This window comes from Heterodontus francisci, chromosome 35 (assembly GCF_036365525.1).
Source record: "Heterodontus francisci isolate sHetFra1 chromosome 35, sHetFra1.hap1, whole genome shotgun sequence".
NCBI classification, from domain to species: domain Eukaryota; kingdom Metazoa; phylum Chordata; class Chondrichthyes; order Heterodontiformes; family Heterodontidae; genus Heterodontus; species Heterodontus francisci.
Genome location: NC_090405.1, coordinates 40,279,504 through 40,299,261, shown reverse-complemented (window position 1 = coordinate 40,299,261; position 19,758 = coordinate 40,279,504). Strand labels below are relative to the sequence as shown.

At 42.5% G+C, this 19,758-nt stretch overlaps 2 protein-coding genes across 6 annotated transcripts in view; one reads left to right on the top strand and one right to left on the bottom strand.

Annotated features, from left to right (window-relative positions):
• Positions 1-19,758, bottom strand: part of LOC137350638 (zinc finger CCCH domain-containing protein 10-like) — a 57,291-nt gene that overhangs the window by 12,761 nt on the left and 24,772 nt on the right. The gene's annotated exons all lie outside the window — the stretch shown is intronic.
• Positions 3,517-18,971, top strand: commd4 (COMM domain containing 4). Of its 5 annotated transcripts, none has more exons than XM_068015405.1 (8): positions 3,517-3,582; positions 7,433-7,504; positions 10,375-10,440; positions 12,179-12,218; positions 12,895-13,014; positions 15,288-15,368; positions 15,565-15,741; positions 16,365-18,971. In XM_068015405.1, exons 1-8 carry the CDS (start codon positions 3,580-3,582, stop codon positions 16,403-16,405), a joined length of 600 nt encoding a protein of 199 aa, XP_067871506.1. In that variant the 5' UTR covers positions 3,517-3,579; the 3' UTR covers positions 16,406-18,971. The 5 variants fall into 5 exon arrangements, with proteins under 5 accessions (XP_067871506.1, XP_067871505.1, XP_067871508.1 ...); XM_068015404.1 differs by lacking the exon at positions 3,517-3,582 and adding an exon at positions 3,597-3,668; XM_068015407.1 differs by lacking the exon at positions 3,517-3,582 and adding an exon at positions 3,675-3,958.

Here is a 19,758-nt window from a genome sequence, read left to right as displayed (position 1 = left end):
TGATTGTTAACTGCCCTCTGAAATAGCCCGGCAAGCTACTCAGTTGTCAAGGGGAGTTAGGGATGGGCAATAAGTGCTGGTCTTGCCACCAACACCCCACCCTGTAAAGGAGTATTTAAAAAATGTAGATCCCTGAGCGTTGTAAATTATGCTGCTTGTATGCACAACAGTTATACTGGAGGAAAGGAAACATATGTTCCTGAAAGGTTGATGTTGCAGTGCTAGGGGGCATCCCCCTGGAGTATTTTTAATTATTACGTTAAAATTTCTGGTTCATTTTGATCACTTTTATATTTCACAATTTTTTAACCTTGAAGGCAAAACATTTGGATTTTCAATCAGAACACTACTGCTCCAAAAATTACCTCAACAGTCACTCCAACCAGTTTTTTCAAGGGTGGTTCACAGAGGCATCCTCTAACCCCCACCCACCCTGGACCCCATCCAACTCTCCTTTCATGGCACACTTTTCCCCACAACTCTCCCAGTTAATACACTGTGCTCCTTCTCCCCCTCAATTGATACCGCCACTCGTTTCCCCTTGCAACCCAGTGCAAACTGAATGCTCACACTGCATTCATGCTGGTACTTTTCCCCCCTCCCATCAGTTATATTACCCACTGCATCACTGACCCCTCCCTCCCTCCCCACTCCCTGCTGTCACCCAGTCACTGCAGACAGCAGGCCCCGCTTAGCGGTGACCAGAAGTATGGGGGTGGGAGTGTACAGTCAGAGCGACAGAGAAGTGCTAGATGTGGGGCTAGGGTGAACAGTGACTAGAGGGCTGGGTATGGGAACTTAAGGAATGAGGGGGTGCGGTGGAGAGTGACAGCAGACTGGGGATGGGAAATGGCTCAATGGAAGAAGGGGAGGCGGGGTTCCGAGGATGCGGGAGTTGGGGAGGGGGGTTGTGTGGCAGACTGCAGATGTTGGGGGATAGAGGAAGACTGGGAAAATAGGTTCAAGAGAGAGAGCTCGGAGGAGAGAGGGAGTCTGGAGATTAAGGTTTGGAAGACTGGGGTTCAGGTGGGAAGGGCGAGGGAGACTGAGGGATTGAAGCTTGGGCCGGGTGGGGATCGGGGGGCGGGGGGTGCAGTGGAGGAGAGTGAGATTGGGAATTGGTTCAATGTGAAACTCAGCATTGCCTGCAGAGTCCAGAGCAGCAGCAGCAGCAACATGGTGCGGTACTGAGAAAGGAGCAATCAGTAAAGGGCCAAGTGAAACCCCCTTACTGTGGGCAAATAATGAAAGATTATTTCACTGGTGGGTAAGTGGACAATAAAGGGGACTGAAGATTCTCACTAGAAAAACCAAGGGAGAAGAAAGGTTTTTAAACAGGGTTATTACACCACAAGCAGCTACAGAGGCAGAGACTAGAACATCATTGAAAAGGGAATGCAATAAATATTTGAAAATAGAGAGATACAGCACTGAAACAGGCCCTTTGGCCCACCGAGTCTGTGCCAACCAACAATCACCCATTTATACTAATCCTACATTAATCCCATATTCCCTACCACATCCCCACCATTCTCCTACCATCTACACTAGGGGCAACTGACAATGGCCAATTTACCCATCAACCTGCAAGTCTTTGGCTGTGGGAAGAAACCGGAGCACCCAGTGGAAACCCACACGGTCACAGGGAGAACTTGCAAACTCTGCACAAACAGTACCCAGAACTGAACCCAGGTCGCGAGAGCTGTGAGGCTGCAGTGCTAACCACTGCACCACTGTGCTGCCCCTAAAAATGATGAATATAAAAGTATCTCAGGGGAATGTGGTTACAGGAGAGAAGGTCAGCACAGACCTGGAAGTGGCTTAGAAATGTTGGCGCTGAGCTGAATTTAGGACGATGTGCCCTGTGAAAAATGCCCCAAACACCAAGCCCACTGCCCTTTGTGCGATATCTTGTGGTTTAGTTCAGGTCAGTCTGTGAAGTGTGAAGCCCAAGTACAGATTGGCTCTGACTGAGGCTCCTAGTGAACTGTAGTTGAATGAATTAGTGACAGTTAAAACTAGGGTGCCTGACTGCACTTGTTCAGTGCAGGGGAGTTCTGGCTGTAGTTAAATGGGTTATAGGATTGCTACTCATTACAAGTAGGATATCGGCGCATTACCTATAGATTATCAGTGAGTTATAGTATTACAGTTGATTATGAGGGAACTCTTAGTTTTTTTATGCTTTCATGGGATTTGGGCATCACTGGCAAGGCCAGCATTTGTTGCCCGATACTAACTGCCCTTCACAACTGTCTGGCTTGCCAGGCCATTTCAGAGGGCAGCTATTGCTGTGGATCTGGAGTCACATGTAGGCCAGACCAGGTAAGGATGGCAGATTTCCTTCCCTAAAGGACCTGAGTGAACTTAGGTTTTTACAACAATCGATGATAATTTCACGGCACCATTACTAAGACTACCTTTCAATTCCAGATTTTTATTAATTAATTTTAAGTGAAATTTCTGAGAGTCGCCATTAGTTACCAGCAGAATCAAAGCTCCTCCAGCCTCTGGTTTCCTCTCCTGGGTGTCCTGCTGACAGGTGTTCTCTTGGTTCTTGGAACTTCTAGCACTTCAGTTAATGGCACAAAACTATGAGCAAAAATACCTAAACTAACAGGGAGGAACCAACATTTATTAAGTAAATGCAATTTCATCTGCAGTTGTCAAGTGACTGGACATCATGTGGTCAGATGTCACGTGATCGAACCTCCCAGAACATCTCCGATCAGACTTGCCAACCCTGCCAAATTCACCCAATACACCACTCTGGTTTTTGACTGCTTCCATTTGCCCTCCTGTTTTCCCCAACACTGCTCCAACCCAAGTCTTGCAGTTTTTGGAAAATATTCTGGCCACTGAAAACACTGTTGATTGGCATGCATACAAGAAGCATGGCAGCTACCTGACTCAGAGTTTGACAGCAGAAAGGGTGGAGATGGAATATCTATGAATAAGGGCAAATAAAACAATTACGTTCCAGTCTCAGTTCGTTACTCCATGACCGTAAACCCTTATTGGTTTCATGCATTTACAAATTCTCCAATAAATGACAAACGGGCTGCTTCACTTGTGGCCTGATTCACTATAGCAACCTCTTGACATGGCAGAGGCAAAACTGCAACTATCACGAAGTAGAAAAAACTCTGTTTGTGCATCATTTTACCTATGTTGGAATTCCCTCCTTCAACCTCTCTGCTTCTCTTTCCTCCTTTAAGACACTTCTTAAAATCTACTTCTTTGACCAAGGTTTTGGCCACCTACCCTAATAACTCCTTATGTGTCTTGGTGTCGAATATTGCTTTATAATGCTCCTGCGACGCATCTTTGCATGGTTTATTACATTAAGGGTGCCATATAAATGCAGGTTGTTGATGTTGGTTGGCTTTTAAAAAAAACTATTCTGCTGAATAGTTTCAGAGAAAGTTTAGGAAAACTTTCCCATGAAAAGCTCATAGTTGGCCAGCTGAGTGGTGATTCCCTTGGAAGGCTTGCAGTTGGCCAGTTGCAGCAGCAGTCAGGCTGAACTCAGCTGATTGACACACCAGGTTCCTGGTGGAAGTGCAGCCTGGAGTCACCATGGTGAGTGTTGCATTGCAGGGGATGGGCAGCAGCCAGGGGAAGCAGGGATGGTGCCTGGCCTTTACCTAGTTGCGAAGAGGGAGAAGGTAGAAGTGATCCTGACCCAATTATTGCTGCTCAGCTTTGTGCAGAGAAGCCCAAGTGGTAAAGGCTGAACCTCTCAGCAAAGTGACAGCTCTGCAGAAACCAGATTGGAAATCAAATGCCCTCTGTTCATTAGGGTGTGCTTGCATGACTGGGGCTCATTGCCCAACGGTGCAAAATTAGGCTGTATGGTTGGGGTGTGGGCAAGCCTGGATCGGGAACTGCTGCAGTTTAGCCTCTGAGTAGAGTAACCAGGTTGTCCCTGTTTTCCGAGAGACAGTCTCCAAATGAGGTACTGCGTCTCCAGTTCATGAAACGTGTCGCTGAATGAACTCCGTAACTATTAGCGGATTCAAATCAGGTTCCGCGGGTTCTGATTGGCGGGAGGGACGTTGGTCTCCTGCTTCCATCCAGTAGAAGGGGTGAATTCCCTGCGGGACTTCACGCGTGGGTCGCGCTCTGCAGCTGCAGTGCACGCCCGCTCCGCACCCCCGACATCGAAACCCCACATTGCGAGCAGTTTTCCTGTGAATTCGGTGAAGAGAAAACTGCCCCGGGCGCCGAAATGTCTGAGTAACTGGATGTGAATGTCCAGGGAACTGGATCAGAGGGCACTCCGCAGCCTCAGATGGTGTGGGTGCACGTCGGGTAGAGTGAGCCCAGATTCGCTTTATAAAATATTGTAGCCCTATCTTTGAGTTCAAATATATTAAATCCGATGTTCATGCTCCTAGTTTGTAACCTAACTATAGTTTATAAATGTTTCTGTGTGTTTGTATGTATAGTTATCCAGAATCTAGTTTTTAAAACATTGCCAAAATGTATTGCAACACCTTGCCTCTTTCCTGCTTGCAGAATTTAATTTTCTTTTTAACCCATCCACTTTGTCACTTTATGTAACTTTGAAAAAGGTAACTTGGAACTCTGAAGTTTAACTGCACTGGAGTCCATATAAGAGCCTGTACCAAAAACTTTTAAGTTCTGAGCAAGTTCACATGACATCAGATGTCAAGCTGCTACTGTAGCAAATGTCTTATGATTTTGAAATGCAGCCAGGATACACAAGCAGTAATCTTCAAAAGGGAATTGGATATATACTTGAAAAGTTTGCAGGGCTGTGGGGAAAGCACAGGGAAGTGGGACTAATTGGATAACTCTAAGAGGGGGCACAGGCACGATGGGCCGAGTGGTCTCCTCCTATGCTTGATGGATCACAGGTAAGCTGACCACTACCTCACCAGCAACAGTCACGGAGAACTATAGCCAGCCTCTCTCAATGCATGTGATGACTGGCCTTGAAAGAAAGACTTGCATTTCTATAACGTCTGCTTCAGAATGTCCTAAAGTGCTTTACAGCCTTTGAAATACTTTTGAAGTGTAGGCATTGTAGTAATGTAGGAAAAGCAGCAGCCAATCTACATACAGCAAGCTTCCATAAACAGAAATGGGATAATGACCACCACTGGGATACACTCCCCTGCACTCAAAATATTATCTTTTACATCCACCTGAGAGGGCAGGCAAGGGTCTCGGTTTAACATCTCATCCAAACGATGGCACCACCCACAGTGCAGCACATCCTCAGTGCTGCATTTTAGGCATTTTATCTATAACCCCTGTAGTAATCGTGCAGCTACAAAATATTAATTTAACATAGCTATTTGTACCTGAGCGATAAGAGATCAACTGAAGTTACTTGTAGATGTAGTAATTGTTGAAATGTAACTTTGTCAGTATTTGCTTGCAATGGTTATTGGATATATTTTAACAACCTTTTTTCACAGAAATAAGTAGCCTGTATTTTAAAGTTACTTGAACTATCATTGTTTTGATCTGTATAACATCAGCTGACTCGTCAGGTAAATAAATTACAAATTCTTAAAATAAGCAGTGATATTCATTAGAAAAGTACATTCAGCTCATTGGAACCCATTCTGAAGTAACTTAACTTCCCCATCAAGCTTTCAGCTGCACTTTAAGCATCTCAAATGTTTCTGCCTGTGCTGTGTCGGCTAGGCTTAGTTGGTAAATTCTGATTCAGACTCGAACACAAAATCTGCAGTACTGAAGGAGAGCTGCGGTGTCAAAGGTGCTCTCTTTTGGATGAGGCTTTAAAGCAAGGTTACGTCTCCCACTTCAGGTGGATGCAAAGAAACCCTGGCATTTTCCCAGAGCAGGCAAGGTCTCCCAGTGTCTTGGCCAACATTCGTCCTCCAGACAACAACACCTTGGGTGCGATTTAGATGTTGTCGATTTCTACACAACCATAGTGATAATGCTTCAGGAGCAATTCATCGGCTATGGAGAATTTTAGCATGTGAAAAGTGATAAATGAATGCAAATTCTTTTAGTAGCCTTGTCGCCATGAGATCAGCTAACTCTCAGTTGAACCTGGGATTTCCATGATCTTTATGGTTCATTGGATAAACTCATTGAACTATCAGGGCAGCCTGGTGTTATAAAATCAAATGGAGCTAGTCAGCGATGGTACACCAAAGGCCTTCTCTTCAGCAGCTGACATCAGTTGCACTTGCTATAATTGCGTGATTTTGATGATGGAAAGTTGTCTGTTGCTGGTTTGTACGTATGTCTCATGGGTGGTGGTTGCCACTGGCAAGGCCACATTTATTGACCATCCCTAGTTATGTTGAGAAGGTGATGGTGGGTCATCTTCTTCAACTACTGCTGCCCCCTTTTTAATGGCGTTAAGCATTGAATTCCAGAATTTTAACCTAGCACTGATGAAGATATGGTGGCATATGTATCAAATCAGCATGGCATGTGACTTGTGGGTGATGGGTCTTCTTATGATCTTCCTGTTTCTGTCCACCTTGATGGTGGAGTCATGAGCGTGGGAGGTGCCATTGGAGTCGGCTTTGTTGGGGGGGGGGGGGGGGGGGTGGGGGTGGAGGGAAAGAGTGCCAGGGTGAAAATTGACTCTGGTGTTTGAGCTGTTAATCAACTGGACTGCTTTGCCCTGGTAGGTTCCCCTTTTGAGAACTGTATCTTCATCTCTGATTTAATTGTTAATTTTCCTCTCATATCATAGAATGGTTACAGCACAGAAGGAGGCCATTCAGCCCATCATGTACCTGCTGGCTCTCTGCAAGAGCAACTTGGCTAGTCCCACGCCCCCACCCTTTCCTTGTATCCCTCTGTTGAATATTACATAGAATCTCGAGCACAAAAACAGGCCATTTGGCCCAACATGCCAGTATTTATGCTCCACACGTCTTCTCCTATCCTACTTCATCTAAGCATATCAGCATAACCTTTCTCCCTTGTATTTATCGAACTTCTCCTTAAATATTTATGCTATTTGCCTCATACTCCTTGTGGTAGCAAGTTTCACATTCTATCCACTCTCTGGGTAAAGAAATTCCTTCTGAATTCCCTATTGGATATATTAGTGACTGTCTTGTATTTATGGCTCCTGGTTTTGGTTTTCTCTACAAGTGGAAATATTTTCTCTATGTATACCCGATCAAACCCTTTCATAATCTTGTAAACCTCTATCATGTCACCCCTCGGCTTTCTCTTTTCTAGAGCAAAGAGCTCCAGCCTGTTCAATCTTTCCTGATGTGTATAAACTATAACATGTTTTTCTGTCATTTATATGCTGTCTGTTCAACATATTTTTGAATAATTACTATAAAATATTTTCATGTAGGTCTTTACATTTCAGATTCGTGCCTTTAGTTTTGTATTGTAACTTTCATGTTACTTAGAGAGGGAGATGTTGACACTGTGACCTTCTACCTTGCAGCGGTTCCGTTTCTGTGGTGATCTGGATTGCCCGGACTGGGTTCTGGCAGAGATCAGCACCTTGGCAAAAATAGTTGAGTATTCAACCTTCAGAATGTTTGAGTATTGTTATGCTGTGAGCTCTAACCTAGCAACTGTGCCAAAGGAAATAGTCTTTACACGAATGCAACTTATTCAGTAGTCGTCTAAGTTCTAATCGTGATTGGTTTAGCAAGTAGTTGATCTTTAGACATCATTTGCAATGTTTTGTCACAATCAATAACTTTACTGTCGGTTTGCTTCCAACAGGAGATTAGAGCTAGGTGCCAAAATTCAAACTTCCCTGTAGCGCTGCCTCCTTCTTTTGGAAACGTAAAGCAAAATCTCACAACCTCAGGATGTCACAAAGTGCTTCGCGACCAATGAAGTACTTTTTGAAGTGTACCACTGTTGTGATGTAGGAAACGCAGCAGCCAATTTGCGCACAGCAAGCTCCCCCAAACAGCAATGTGATGATGACCAGGCAGACTATTTTAGTTGTTGGTTGAGGAATAAATATTGGCCAGGACACCAGGGATATTTCGGCCCGCTGTTCTTCAAAATTGTGCCATGGGACCTTTTATGCCCACCTGAGAGGGGAGGCGGGGCTTCGGTTTAACACCTCATCCGAAAGGTGTCTATCTAAATCAGAGTTAAAGGAAAGACGTTGCCTCTGTGCGTTGTGTAGAGTGAAATTGTAGATTATATGGAAAGTACAACATGGGAACTGTCCTTTCAGTGCACCCAGTCTGCATTTTTTTTTTGTTTCCAGTAAGTTTGCAATTCATCCCAGTCCCACACCTTGTAATCTTCGTTCCAGCACGAATGTTCTATGGGTCTAACAGAAACTGCTGGATTGCACTAGCCATCCCACCACCAGCCCCCCCCTACCTCACCCGCCCTCATCCAGTTCTTCAGAAATCCCACGTTAATGCCCCTCTTTAGTTTCCGTTAGTCTTTCCCACATATCGTTTTTCCTGATTTTTAAGGAAACAGTGTTCCTTGATTCGTACATCTGTCTGCTGTTCCAGTGCCAGGAGGCCAAAGTATTAACAAAACACCCCTCCTGGTGAAGAACAGGGCAGCCTGTAACTATTTAGCAAGGACTCGCCATCAAGAAAAAAACAATTCTGGTGAACAATGACAAACAGTGTTGCAAACCAGTAAATGTGCAAGAGCTAGTCTGCATTTCCTGAGACCAACAAACATAAATCGACTTGGCAGCAACTTATCTTTCAGTTCATCAACAATAGGTCCTTTTCCTATTGCACAAGTGAACTAACATTATAGTGTAAGTCAGTACTATAACCTTATTGGACTGCCCTGTGTACACAAAAATACAGCCGCCGCCAATTAAAACATCCATGTTTGAAACCGGCAGACACGTACATCAGCGAAAATGAGCTGATCACCCACTTGACGATTATAGTGCCTGAAGTGTTATGTTTATTTTGGACAGAAGTGGCTGTGCTTTTTCTCTAGTTTGTAGCCCATTAAGGTGCATTGAATGAAAGAACAAGCATAAGTAAATCACATTCCCCATTCATTTAGATCAGTTCTGATGAAAGGTCACTGACCTGAAACATTAACTCTGCTTTTCTCTCCACAGTTGCTGCCAGACCTGCTGAGTATTTCCAGCACTTTCTGTTTTTATATAAATACATCGCACCTTGTTAATGTTCAATTAATTACCTTTTGTGCACCAAAGCTCTTGTCCAACACTGATTTGCTGCCATTATGCGAAATTTGCTTTGCAGTTCTTGCTTTAGTCCATGTACTTGTGTCACTTGCATATAAGGGAACAAGTTAAATGACTTTTTAATTAAACGGGTCATTAAGTGAAAACCATGCTTGCTGTATCTTCTGCATAAAGATATTTATTGGCAGGAATTTGTTTAACATAAGTCTTCATAAGTCTCCTGAGGGTTGGGCGCACAGTGTGATTAGCATGGAGAAAGTAATCTCACAGTCTCACTTGCAATATTACGTAGGATATTCGACACAGAAACAGGCCATTCGGCCCAACCAGTTCACGCTGGCGTTTATGCTCCACTCGAGCCTCCTCCCATCTTTCCTCATCTAAATCTATCATTATAACCCTCTGTTCTCTTCTTCCTTGATAGTCCATCTTAGTCAGTGATCTTAGTCATGTTCAAGCCCCACTCCAGGGAGTTGAGCAGGAGTAGTCCGTTCAGCCCCTTGAGCCGGTTCCCCATTCATTTAGATCATGGTTGATCTGTACCTCAACTCCATTTACCTGATTTTGAGCCACATCCCTTGATGCACTCACTGAATAAAAATCTATCAATCTTGGTCTTAAAAGTTTCAACTGACCAATCAACCACAGCCATGTTGGGGGAGAGATTTCTGCTGTTTGAAAGAAGTACTTCCTGTATTTCACAAAATACATTGGCTGTAATTTGCAGACTTGTACTGGATTCCTTCATCGGAGGAAATACTTTCTCTGTATTTGCCTTATTATTTTGAACATATCAATTAGATCATTCCTCAACCTTCTAAACTCACAGAAATACAAGCTAGGTTTATGCAACCTGTCCTTGGAATTCAATCCTGTAAACCTGGGTGCGGGTCCCAGAGCTGAACGTAGTACTCCAGACAGTGTCTGACCAAGGCTCTGTACAACTGAAGCACCCCTTCCTTCTCTTTGTATTCCAGACCTACTTCAAACTTAACATGATTCGTGGGGCAGACTACCAGTTAAAATGCGAACCATCCTGACAGTAATAGTATTGACAACTTCATATTGCTGGTATTTAATGGTCTGGCTCATTTCATTCCATATTTTCTGTGTCAAAGGATTTCTCATTCATGCTGGAATGGGCAATCTGTGCATGAGGCGAATACAAGATTGATTTTATGGTTGTGCTCCCCTTTCTTTTAATATCATTGATTTTTTTCTGCCAGTCTTCTGTGAAAATGAAGCTGCTGTGTGTCCAGGTACTGAAAGACCTGCTGGGAGATGGAATTGATGTAAGTAACATTTTTTTTTAAGTATTAATATAGGACCTGTGTAGGTAGCTCAGACCTTCAAGCAGCAGTGTGCCTCACCTTGGTATCACATGTGAGGGAAAGTTCCTTTTTTTTTTGCCATGATTTTCTGGCTTCTAAATACTTCCTTCTCTTGCCCCTCTTCTATGGCTATAAAACCTGTTGCATTACACCATAACCTTCTAACTCCATGGCCTCTACCACCTAGATGGACAAGGGCAGCAGGCGCATGGGAACACTACCACCTCCGAGTCACATTACACTGATGTGACATATATCACCATTCCTTCTTCATTGTACGGTCGAAATCATGAAACTCCAATCCAACAGCATTGCGGGAGTACTTGAGGACCTTCACCACGTGGATTGCAGAGGTTCAAGAAGGCAGCCCTTCTCGAGGGCAACTAGGAATGGACAATAAATGCTGGCCTTGCCAGCGTTGCCCACATTCTGAAATCATGGCCACTGACTGACTTTTATAGCGAAGGAAAGTAAAAAGAGCTGCAAGGGAGAAACTCATACTACACATTAAAAGTTTGAGGATAAGGTTCGGTATTACATTTCCCTTTAAAAATGTATCCTAGGATTTTGCCTGTAACAGCTATTGTGGCTGGGTCAAAAACCTGGGGTTCAATATCTAATGCAATTGACAATCTTTTAGATTTCAACATCTGATCCCATTTTCTCACGTTGCCCAAATTAATTGTTCCAGACGAAAGTGCAGAGTGGACCAAAGAACAAATCTTACTCGATTTGGATACTTCAACTCTATAAAAGACACCAACCTGCTCATGTTTGCTCCTTAGTTCTTGTTTATTTTCTGCACTGGTAATAATTTATCATTGAATTGCTTCAGTTTAATGGATGTGGGAAACCCATGCTTCGGGATGCAGATCAGTCAGTAACAATGGTTTCCACAACTCCAGCAAGCAGCAGGAAGGCAGGAATTTATAAAGGCCTGTAGTCCGTGTTTCTTTCAGGAAGTGCGTAAAATTCCCGCCGTTTACTCATCCTTAAGTATTTTGATTTATCCTTCAATAAAATGTGCAGTCAGCTGTTAGGCTGCAGTAACGCATCACGCCAGCATACTTCTACTGAATGTCAACACGTACTTGGTACATTCTCTGTGATCCTTCCCTGAGATGTGCTTGCTATGCTGTTATGTGGCTCTTATTTAGCAAAATCAACTCTTGGCCTGCAGCTGACGAACTCTCTCTACAATCACCCCCTTAAGGAAGGGAGGAACATTTGGATAAGTTCTGTTTCACTCCCGCTGACCCCCCGCCAGCCAGTTACAGAGTAGGCCACTTGCTGTAAGCATCCACATTATAGATTTACAAAGGTAAAGTGGTGGAGGTACGACTGCTGCCTGATCAGGGAGTACAATAATAGAAAAAGCAATCCCTCAAATGACTATAAAACAATATTCCAGTGCCTTGCAATCGCTCTCCTGCCAATAGTAAGCTTGGACATTGGTGCCTGGCTGACCACTTGGTAGCATCATGAAGGTGACAATTCAGGTGATGGGCAGCTAAATGCAGTGAGCAATGCAAATACAGTCTTTGAAAACACGGGCCTCGCTTTAGACTGTGTATTTGTTTCTGTAGTGTAGGAGGAACATCAACCGATTGGGTTTTTGAGAAGCTTCTTTGCATTAGCAACAAATCAGACTTTCGCTGCGCCAGCAATAATTTATTGCCTGTTGTCTCTCCGCTTTTAGTATGAGAAGATTACAAAACTCACTGCAGATGCCAAGTTTGGTAAGTTTATATAAAGCTTTTTCATGTATATTGTCTGATTAGTTTTGCAATGCTCAGATAAGTTTAAAAATGCTATGCACTTGCAACCATTCATTCAGTGCCATGTAACACAAATGATACCTTCATATATATTCATATTGGCCAGAGAATCTTATTACTTATATGCAGAATAAAAGACAGTCAGTTTGATATGAATATGCAAAAAGAATGGTGAGCAAAGACTATCAGGTCCACACCAAACCAACCGGAGGCCAACAACAGTGCAATCATGTACACCATTGACGAGCCTCCAACCTGTGCACCATTGATCCAGCTGCTAATCACGTAATATCCAATGAGACACTCTACCTGTGTCTGCACAGATAATGAAATTCAGTGATACACCCATAGGAAGAAACTGCCGTACCCAGCTACAGAAAAAACTGATATAAGTTGCAGTATCAACGTGGAAAAGTTTCTACTTGATGGTGGTGTCATCAGCATGCTTTCTGTAGAGTTTAAAACATTTCATTTCGTAACATTTTTCTTTAGCACTCTGAAGTCATAAAGTTAGTGTTTTTTTTTCCGCAATTGTTCTGTTACAAAATGAAAGTCTTTGTAAAGTTGCACAAAGGACATTCAGTACTCCTTAAAAAAAAAAAAATTAATCAGATCTTTTTCCATTTTTGAATTCCAGAAACCAGCGATATAAAGGCCACTATTGCGGTGCTAAACTTTATTTTATTAAGTGCTGCCAAATATGGCGTTGATGGTGAATCATTATCGAGTGAATTACAACAACTTGGTCTGCCAAAAGGTATTGTGGTTCCACCTGAATGAATAATAGTGATATTTTTGATTTGTTTAAAATCTGATTTAAGAAATTGCTAATAAATCTTATAGGAAATTCAGGAGAAACATCTTTACCCAGAGAGTGGTTGGAATGCAGGATTCACTGCCACATGGAGTAGTTGAGGCAAGTAGCATAGATGCATTTAAGAGATGTTAGATAACAAATGAGGGTGAAAGGAATAGAAGGATATGCTAATAGGATGAGATGAAGCGGGATGGGAGGAGGCTCATGTGCCGCATAGACAAGTTGGGCCAAATGGTCTGTTTCTCTGCTGGACATTCTGTGTAACACTGGATATGTACACGACTCGTCCTGTACAAAGTGGCACTAAAGGTCAGTGATAAAGCCATTCCTTTTGTTATGTGACCCAGTGCGCTGCTGTTTGTTTGTATTCCAGGCATAGTGTGTTCACCTGTTTAGGTCCCTAGATTTGCGATTGTATCTTTTTTTTACAAGATCTCCTCAAATGTTGCTCCTAGACAATCAAAGTATATGCTCTCTTGTAAGGACCCGCAGTGCTAAACCATGCACAAACAATCTAATATTCTCCTGCTAAGGTCGAGCTGCAGTCTGGCATGTCACTTTAAGGTAAATTGGCACATACAGGGGTCAGTTAGAGGCTAATTGCTAGGAAGTTTCTCCATAAGTTGGTGACTGCTTGTAAAATGGGGTACAGTAGCATAGCAGTAATGTTACTGGTATAGTAATCCAGAGGCCAAGACTAATGATCTGGAGACATGAGTTCAAATCTGACCGCAGCAGCTGGGGAATTTAAATTTAGTTGATTAAATAAACCTGGAATAAAAAAAAAGAGCTACTATCAGTAATGGTTATCATGAAAAGCCATCTGCTTCACTCATGTCTTTTTAGGAAATGTGTTGTCTTACCTGTGACTGCAGACTCACAATAACATGGTTGACTTTCAACTGCCCTCTGACATGGCCGAGCAAGCCACTCAGTTCTATTCAAGAAGGCGGCTTGCCACCACCTTCTCAAGGGCAATTAGGGATGGGCAATAAACGCTGGCCTTGCCAGTGATGCCAACATCCCATAAATGAATTTTTTAAAAATTCCCAAAATCAGAAGAAACCAGCAGAGGGATGGTACCAAAACTTAAAGAATACTCTGACCAGACAGATGAAAAGCGTTTGTGGTAATTAAACGGTCCCCGAGTAATTACTAAAATAAATTACTTTGAAGTTGCTGTCTATTTTTCCCTTCAAGTTACGAAACGTTGAGCCCATTGAGCTTTCAGTCTAACCAAAACAATTCACAAAGTAATTAGTTTTACTAATTGTGTTAATTTTAATATTGCTGTAAGTGCTTTCTCTTTCCTTATTTTTCCCTGTTTTTGATTGTATGAATCTCTTGTGCCTTTTTACCCCCATTATTTGTGCGTTCTTTTGTCCTTTTTTTATATACCTATGGCATAACATTGATGACTTTTTTATACAGTTAAGCAATTTGCAAATTATTCAACCTACTGATCATTCTCTAACATTAATTTCCAATGATTCTCTCACCTCCCCCTTGTGTTTTTTCAATTCCTCAGTATCTGTCAGTTTTCAGTTCTGATGAACAACAAAAGCAGCATCAACTTGCCTTCATTTAGTACCTTTAACATAGAAGTAGATCCTAAGGCTGAGGCATAATCAGACAAAAATGGACACTGGAGCCAAAAAAGATGCTAGGAAGAGTAACCAAAAGCTGGTGGGTTTAAAGAAGGGTCTTCAAGGACAAGAGGGAGGTGTGATGTTATAGGGAGGGAATTCCAGAGCTGGGGCTTAAACAGCTGAAGGTATGGCCGCAATGGTAGGATATAGGGAAAGAGAGCGATGCACAAGAGGAACAGAGAGAGGAGTTTTAAAGCTGGAGGAGATTATAGAGTTGTGGGAGGGATGAGGCCATGAAGGGATTTAAACACTAAGGTACAAATCTGAAGTATTATAATCTGCCTTTCCTCTTTACAGATTGCTAACAGACCCATTACTAACTTTCAGCATTTTCTATTTCACAGCCATTTTAAGTCATTATTGAAGAGCTATTTTAAATTTTGTGTCAATATGGCCTAGTTCTTATGAAAATAATTAAGAGTGTTTTGGGTTAGTGGACTGGTTTGCTTTGAACAGAGTGCTCTCATTATGAAGATTCCACTGTACTCCCTAAATGACCTTTGATAATATCTTTAATGCTGGGCCAAGAATCTCCTTAACGGCATCTCGTGCTTAACATTTCAGAACATGCTGCTGCACTCTGTAAATCTTATGAAGACAAACAGACTGCCCTTCAGGACAGATTAAAGGAGAGTAGCCTCAGGCGTAAGTGGCATTATCCTTTCTCGAGGTTTGTTGATACGTCGGTTATTTGGACTCGCTACAATTTAGTTCAATGTGAATGAGACGTTGCCAAGCACAGTAGAGATGTTGAAGTGTAGTAGGGAGCAGATAGGATTTTTTCTCCCCTTTTTAAACTGTGTGACCCTAACTATTCTTGTGGTATTTGATCTGTGTGCAGTGAACAAACTAGACTCCGTGTCATGGAGAGTGGACTACACACTGAGTTCCAGTGAGCTGAAGGAGGTGAACGAATCTATCATTCACCTGAAGATCAATGTTCGGAATGTAGACACGGGTGCTGTGGAGCCCACAGTCGTTTCAGTGACAGCCAACAAGTTCAGAGTCTTACTCGCTGGTAGGTCAGGCCTCGAACAAATGGTAGAGGGATAGGGGGTGGAGTCAGAAATTCGACTGGGCCCATTTTTGTGTTCTGTAAAATCTTATGTTGCACTTATTTCAACTGATTAAAGGCAAATTTCTTACCAATGTGCTGCTTTGCATCTCCTATTTCAGTCATAAGATATTCCGCAGAGGTTCAATGTCTGTCTTTAAAATTCTCATTCTCCTGTTCAAATCCTCTCATGGCCTTGCCTGCTCCCCATCTCCATAACCTTCTACAACCCTTTGAGAACTCTGCGTCCCTTCAACTCTGACCTCTTGGGCATTCCCTACTCCCTTTGTAATACAATTGGTGGCCGTGCCTTCAGCCGTCTAGGTCCTAAGCTGTGGAATTCCCTTCCTAAACCTCTTTGCCTCTCCACCTCTCAATATAAGAGACTCCTTGTAACCTACCTCTTTGACCAAGCTATAGGTCAGCTGCCTTAATGCCGCCGCCTTTAGCTCGGTGCCAATCTTTGACTGATTACACTCTTGCAAAGCAGCTTGGGATCCATGAAAGGTGCTATATAAATGCAAGTTGTTGGAGTAAATTGCATATTGATCATGACTGATAGCTACTCTTGTTGCTTCTTCCCTCAGAACTGAAGCAAGCACAAGCATTAATGAATGCCTTGAACTAAACAACTTTGTACAACAATGGTCAACCTTTCTGGTAGTCTTGAGCTTGCTGGATTTACAGGAGATTGGAAGGACAGAGGGCGGACATTCTGATACCTTTAAAAAAATAAATAATGACTCTTGTTGCTCTCTGTTGGAATGGTTAGTTGGGTTGTGGATCACAGAGCTTGAACATTCCATTTAGCACTTCATGCAAACATTGCAGAAGTATGTTTGTACTTTCAGAAGGTTAGAACCTGAATTCATATTTTGATGAAGCACTTTCTGGAGAATGATTTGAGTGTAATGATTTAGCTTCAGCACAGGAATATCTTGGGAATATAAATGGTACAAGCTGAATTGCCATCGAAAAATATCGATGAGAAATTAATGTCTCTGTGGCTGATTGAGTCTTGTTGGGTCAGTTTAAATGGCTAAGTCGACTGAACTAAGGTTTGGTGAGGTTAATCAGGTAGGTGCAGCGGATTAAAACATTTCCCATTCACTTCTGAGATCTTGATTCAAATCCAGCTAAGACAACACAGGTAAAGTCTCCTCTTGGCAGTGGTTGTTAAGAGCACTAAGTTAGACATCTTAATCCAGGTTGTATAATTGAGTGTGATTCCTTAATTTATGATGTCCAGAATTTAACAGTTTGACTTTGTGTCCACGAGGATGCAGGAACTGGTACGGGAAATGGAAGAGTCAGTTCATCTCATTAGTTGGCTGAGGGATTGGGACATAATTGGGACAATGGAGGTGGGCTCTTCGTTTAATGATGTGCATTACCTTTGAGAGCTTGACACTGATCAGGAGCACAGATAATTGTTTGCCAGAACTGTCATTCTTCTATTTGACCACATAACTGTCAGTATTTGATAAATGAAGAAGTTTTGAGGTTTGACCAAATATCTTTGTCCACTTTTACATTTGAATGAAGCTGGAGCTAATTGGATCATAAAACTGCTGAATCCAGGACATCAGTTCACTGCAATCTCCCAGGAATGTGTAGTTAGTTGGACAAATGAGGACCAGGGACAGTTTGATCTCCAGCTGATGTGTTTGTTGGATCTGGAAGGCTACCAAAGAATTGAGGCCAAGTAAATAAATAAATGAAATGTTAACCTCAGAGTCTGTGTACTTTCGAAGAGTCAGTTGGGTTTGTTCCTGGATATTATGCTCCTGGTGTGTGAATCAGCTGGGAGTATAGGAGCTTTGAAATGAACCTGGATGACCAGCCTTTGAGATAGTATCATCTCAGATCTAACCACTTTAGTAACTTGGAGGAAGCCAGCGCACAAAAAAGAGCGAAACAATAAATGTGATTCCTCTCATGGTTTTAAAAACGCTGGTGTCTGTTTAACCTCTGCTCTTCCCATTTATAACGATGGGTTACCACGTTGGCTTTTGAACCCTTGTGGTCTGGCGTCAGGAGCATCTAAGACTGATGGCTCCTCTGTCGCTTGGCAAAATTGGTTATCCAATTCAGAAAGGCTGCAGATCAACTGGTGTAGAAATGGGCATCTCCCTCTCGTGTTGTAGTGGGTGTCTTATGGGGCTGAGGGAACATAGCAGAGGGTGGAGTACAGAAGCTTTCCCTCTCAGCTTCTGTGAGAACATTTGACTCAGACAGTGGCTGCTTGGAACAACAAAATGTTCCCGTTCTCACCTTCACCTTGAAAAGCACAAGTATTCATCAGAATCCTTTTAAAGATTACGCTGTCTAAAATAAAATAAAATCCAGCTGGCATCATAAATTTGGGCTTGGTATGTTCTTGAGTTTTTCTTCCAGGCAGATTCCAATAGTCTGGGTGCTTTATTTTTGCTAACTTCCTACTTGCAAACTCTGACACCAGATGATAGGGTCTGCGTTGCATCGTAAATGGAGCAGAAAAATGGATCATTTTACAACCTGTTTTGAGGTTAGCCTGGAATCATTGGGCCCGCAACGTCAAAACTATTTAAAGTGGTCTGAAGCGGGGGACAATCAGAATAGGAGACTTGCCTACGAATTTCAGGAACAGTGCAACTGATAATTGGAGAATTGAGTTCTCAATGCCTATAGGATGTCGAGCAATTTGTAACCTTAACTTTGCCTTCACAGTCAGAAATGTTAATGAGAAACTAGGATGCGTGTTGTGGGTAATTGTTTACATATATATGTTGAATAGAGTTACAAAAAAGGTTTGGAAAAAAGTTAAATTTGAAGTATGTCATTTCATTTCAATTTTGTAATATTCATTATATTTTGCTTCTTGCAGAAACCCATGTTACTGTATAGCAAAGTGACATTGTACCGTTTTTTAAAATCAGGGACTATAAACAATTAAGTATTGTGACTGGGTACTATAACTATCCAGTTTTTGGAATGAGTGTGGTCACATCTGGTGACGGTTGAAGACCTTTCTGAATACTACAATTTACCAGTAGTTTTATATGCTATGTACAGATTTATTTTGGGTTTAAGCACTGAGACTAAAAAGTTTCTTTTGGGTTTTTGCATACAAGCTGGGGCAAAAGATAAGTACCGTTTAACTAATTAATTGCAGCATGTAAACTTGTGAAAATAAAGTTTAAAGTTTATCCGAACTGAGGATCTATCTTTTTATTAATCATTTCTTCGGTTCTTGTGTTAACGGCTGAAGCATTGGCCAATTAAAATATATAAGAAATAGGAGCAGGAGTGCGCCATACGTCCCCTTGAGCCTGCTCCATCATTCAATAATGTCATGGCCAATCCTTGGCCTCAACTTCACTTTCCCACCCAATCCCCATATCCTTTGATTCCTGTAGAGTCCAAAGGTCTGGCGATCTCAGCCTTAAATATTTTCAACGACTGAGCATAGTTTTAGACAAGAGTCCGATGCATGCCTTCAAAACTGGATTCCTCTCCCAACCCAGGGGCATTGACCAGTTGTACTGCCTTAGTGCTATTTGGAGTCGGCCTCAGCAGAAACAAGGGATTGAATCTGATCTCTACGGGTTAGTGCTGCGGGGTGAGAGGTTTTTTTTTTTAAAAACTCTGTTCTTCTCGGGTGGCCCAGCCAACATTTATCCCTCAACCAACAGCAGAACAGATTAACTGGTCATTCACTTCATTGCCGTTTGGAGGACTATGCTGTGTGCAGATTGGCTGCTGCACTTGCCTGTAAATCAAAAGTAGGCTCTCGGCTACTTACACACAGTTAACACGATTTACGCACTAAGTGATAGATGGTAAAACTAACTTCAACCTGCTGTAATCCCTGTGGACTCTCCTGGTCACTAGCATTCGTTCAGGATGCAGCTTCCACTCAGTTCCTATACTAGCTTGGAGAAGTGCCTTGAGGAAATACCAGCAGAGAATCGTGGAAGATGCATGTGGCTGAGAGAGAAT

Excerpts from the sequence above, each read along its gene's own strand:
- commd4 (XM_068015403.1), top strand. The coding sequence starts at position 4,254 with ATGTCCAGGGAACTGGATCAGAGGGCACTCCGCAGCCTCAGATGGTGT. Across the intron at positions 10,441-12,178 it reads TGCTGGGAGATGGAATTGAT|TATGAGAAGATTACAAAACT; the intron begins GTAAGTAACATT and ends CTCCGCTTTTAG. Across the intron at positions 15,369-15,564 it reads AAAGGAGAGTAGCCTCAGGC|TGAACAAACTAGACTCCGTG; the intron begins GTAAGTGGCATT and ends ATCTGTGTGCAG.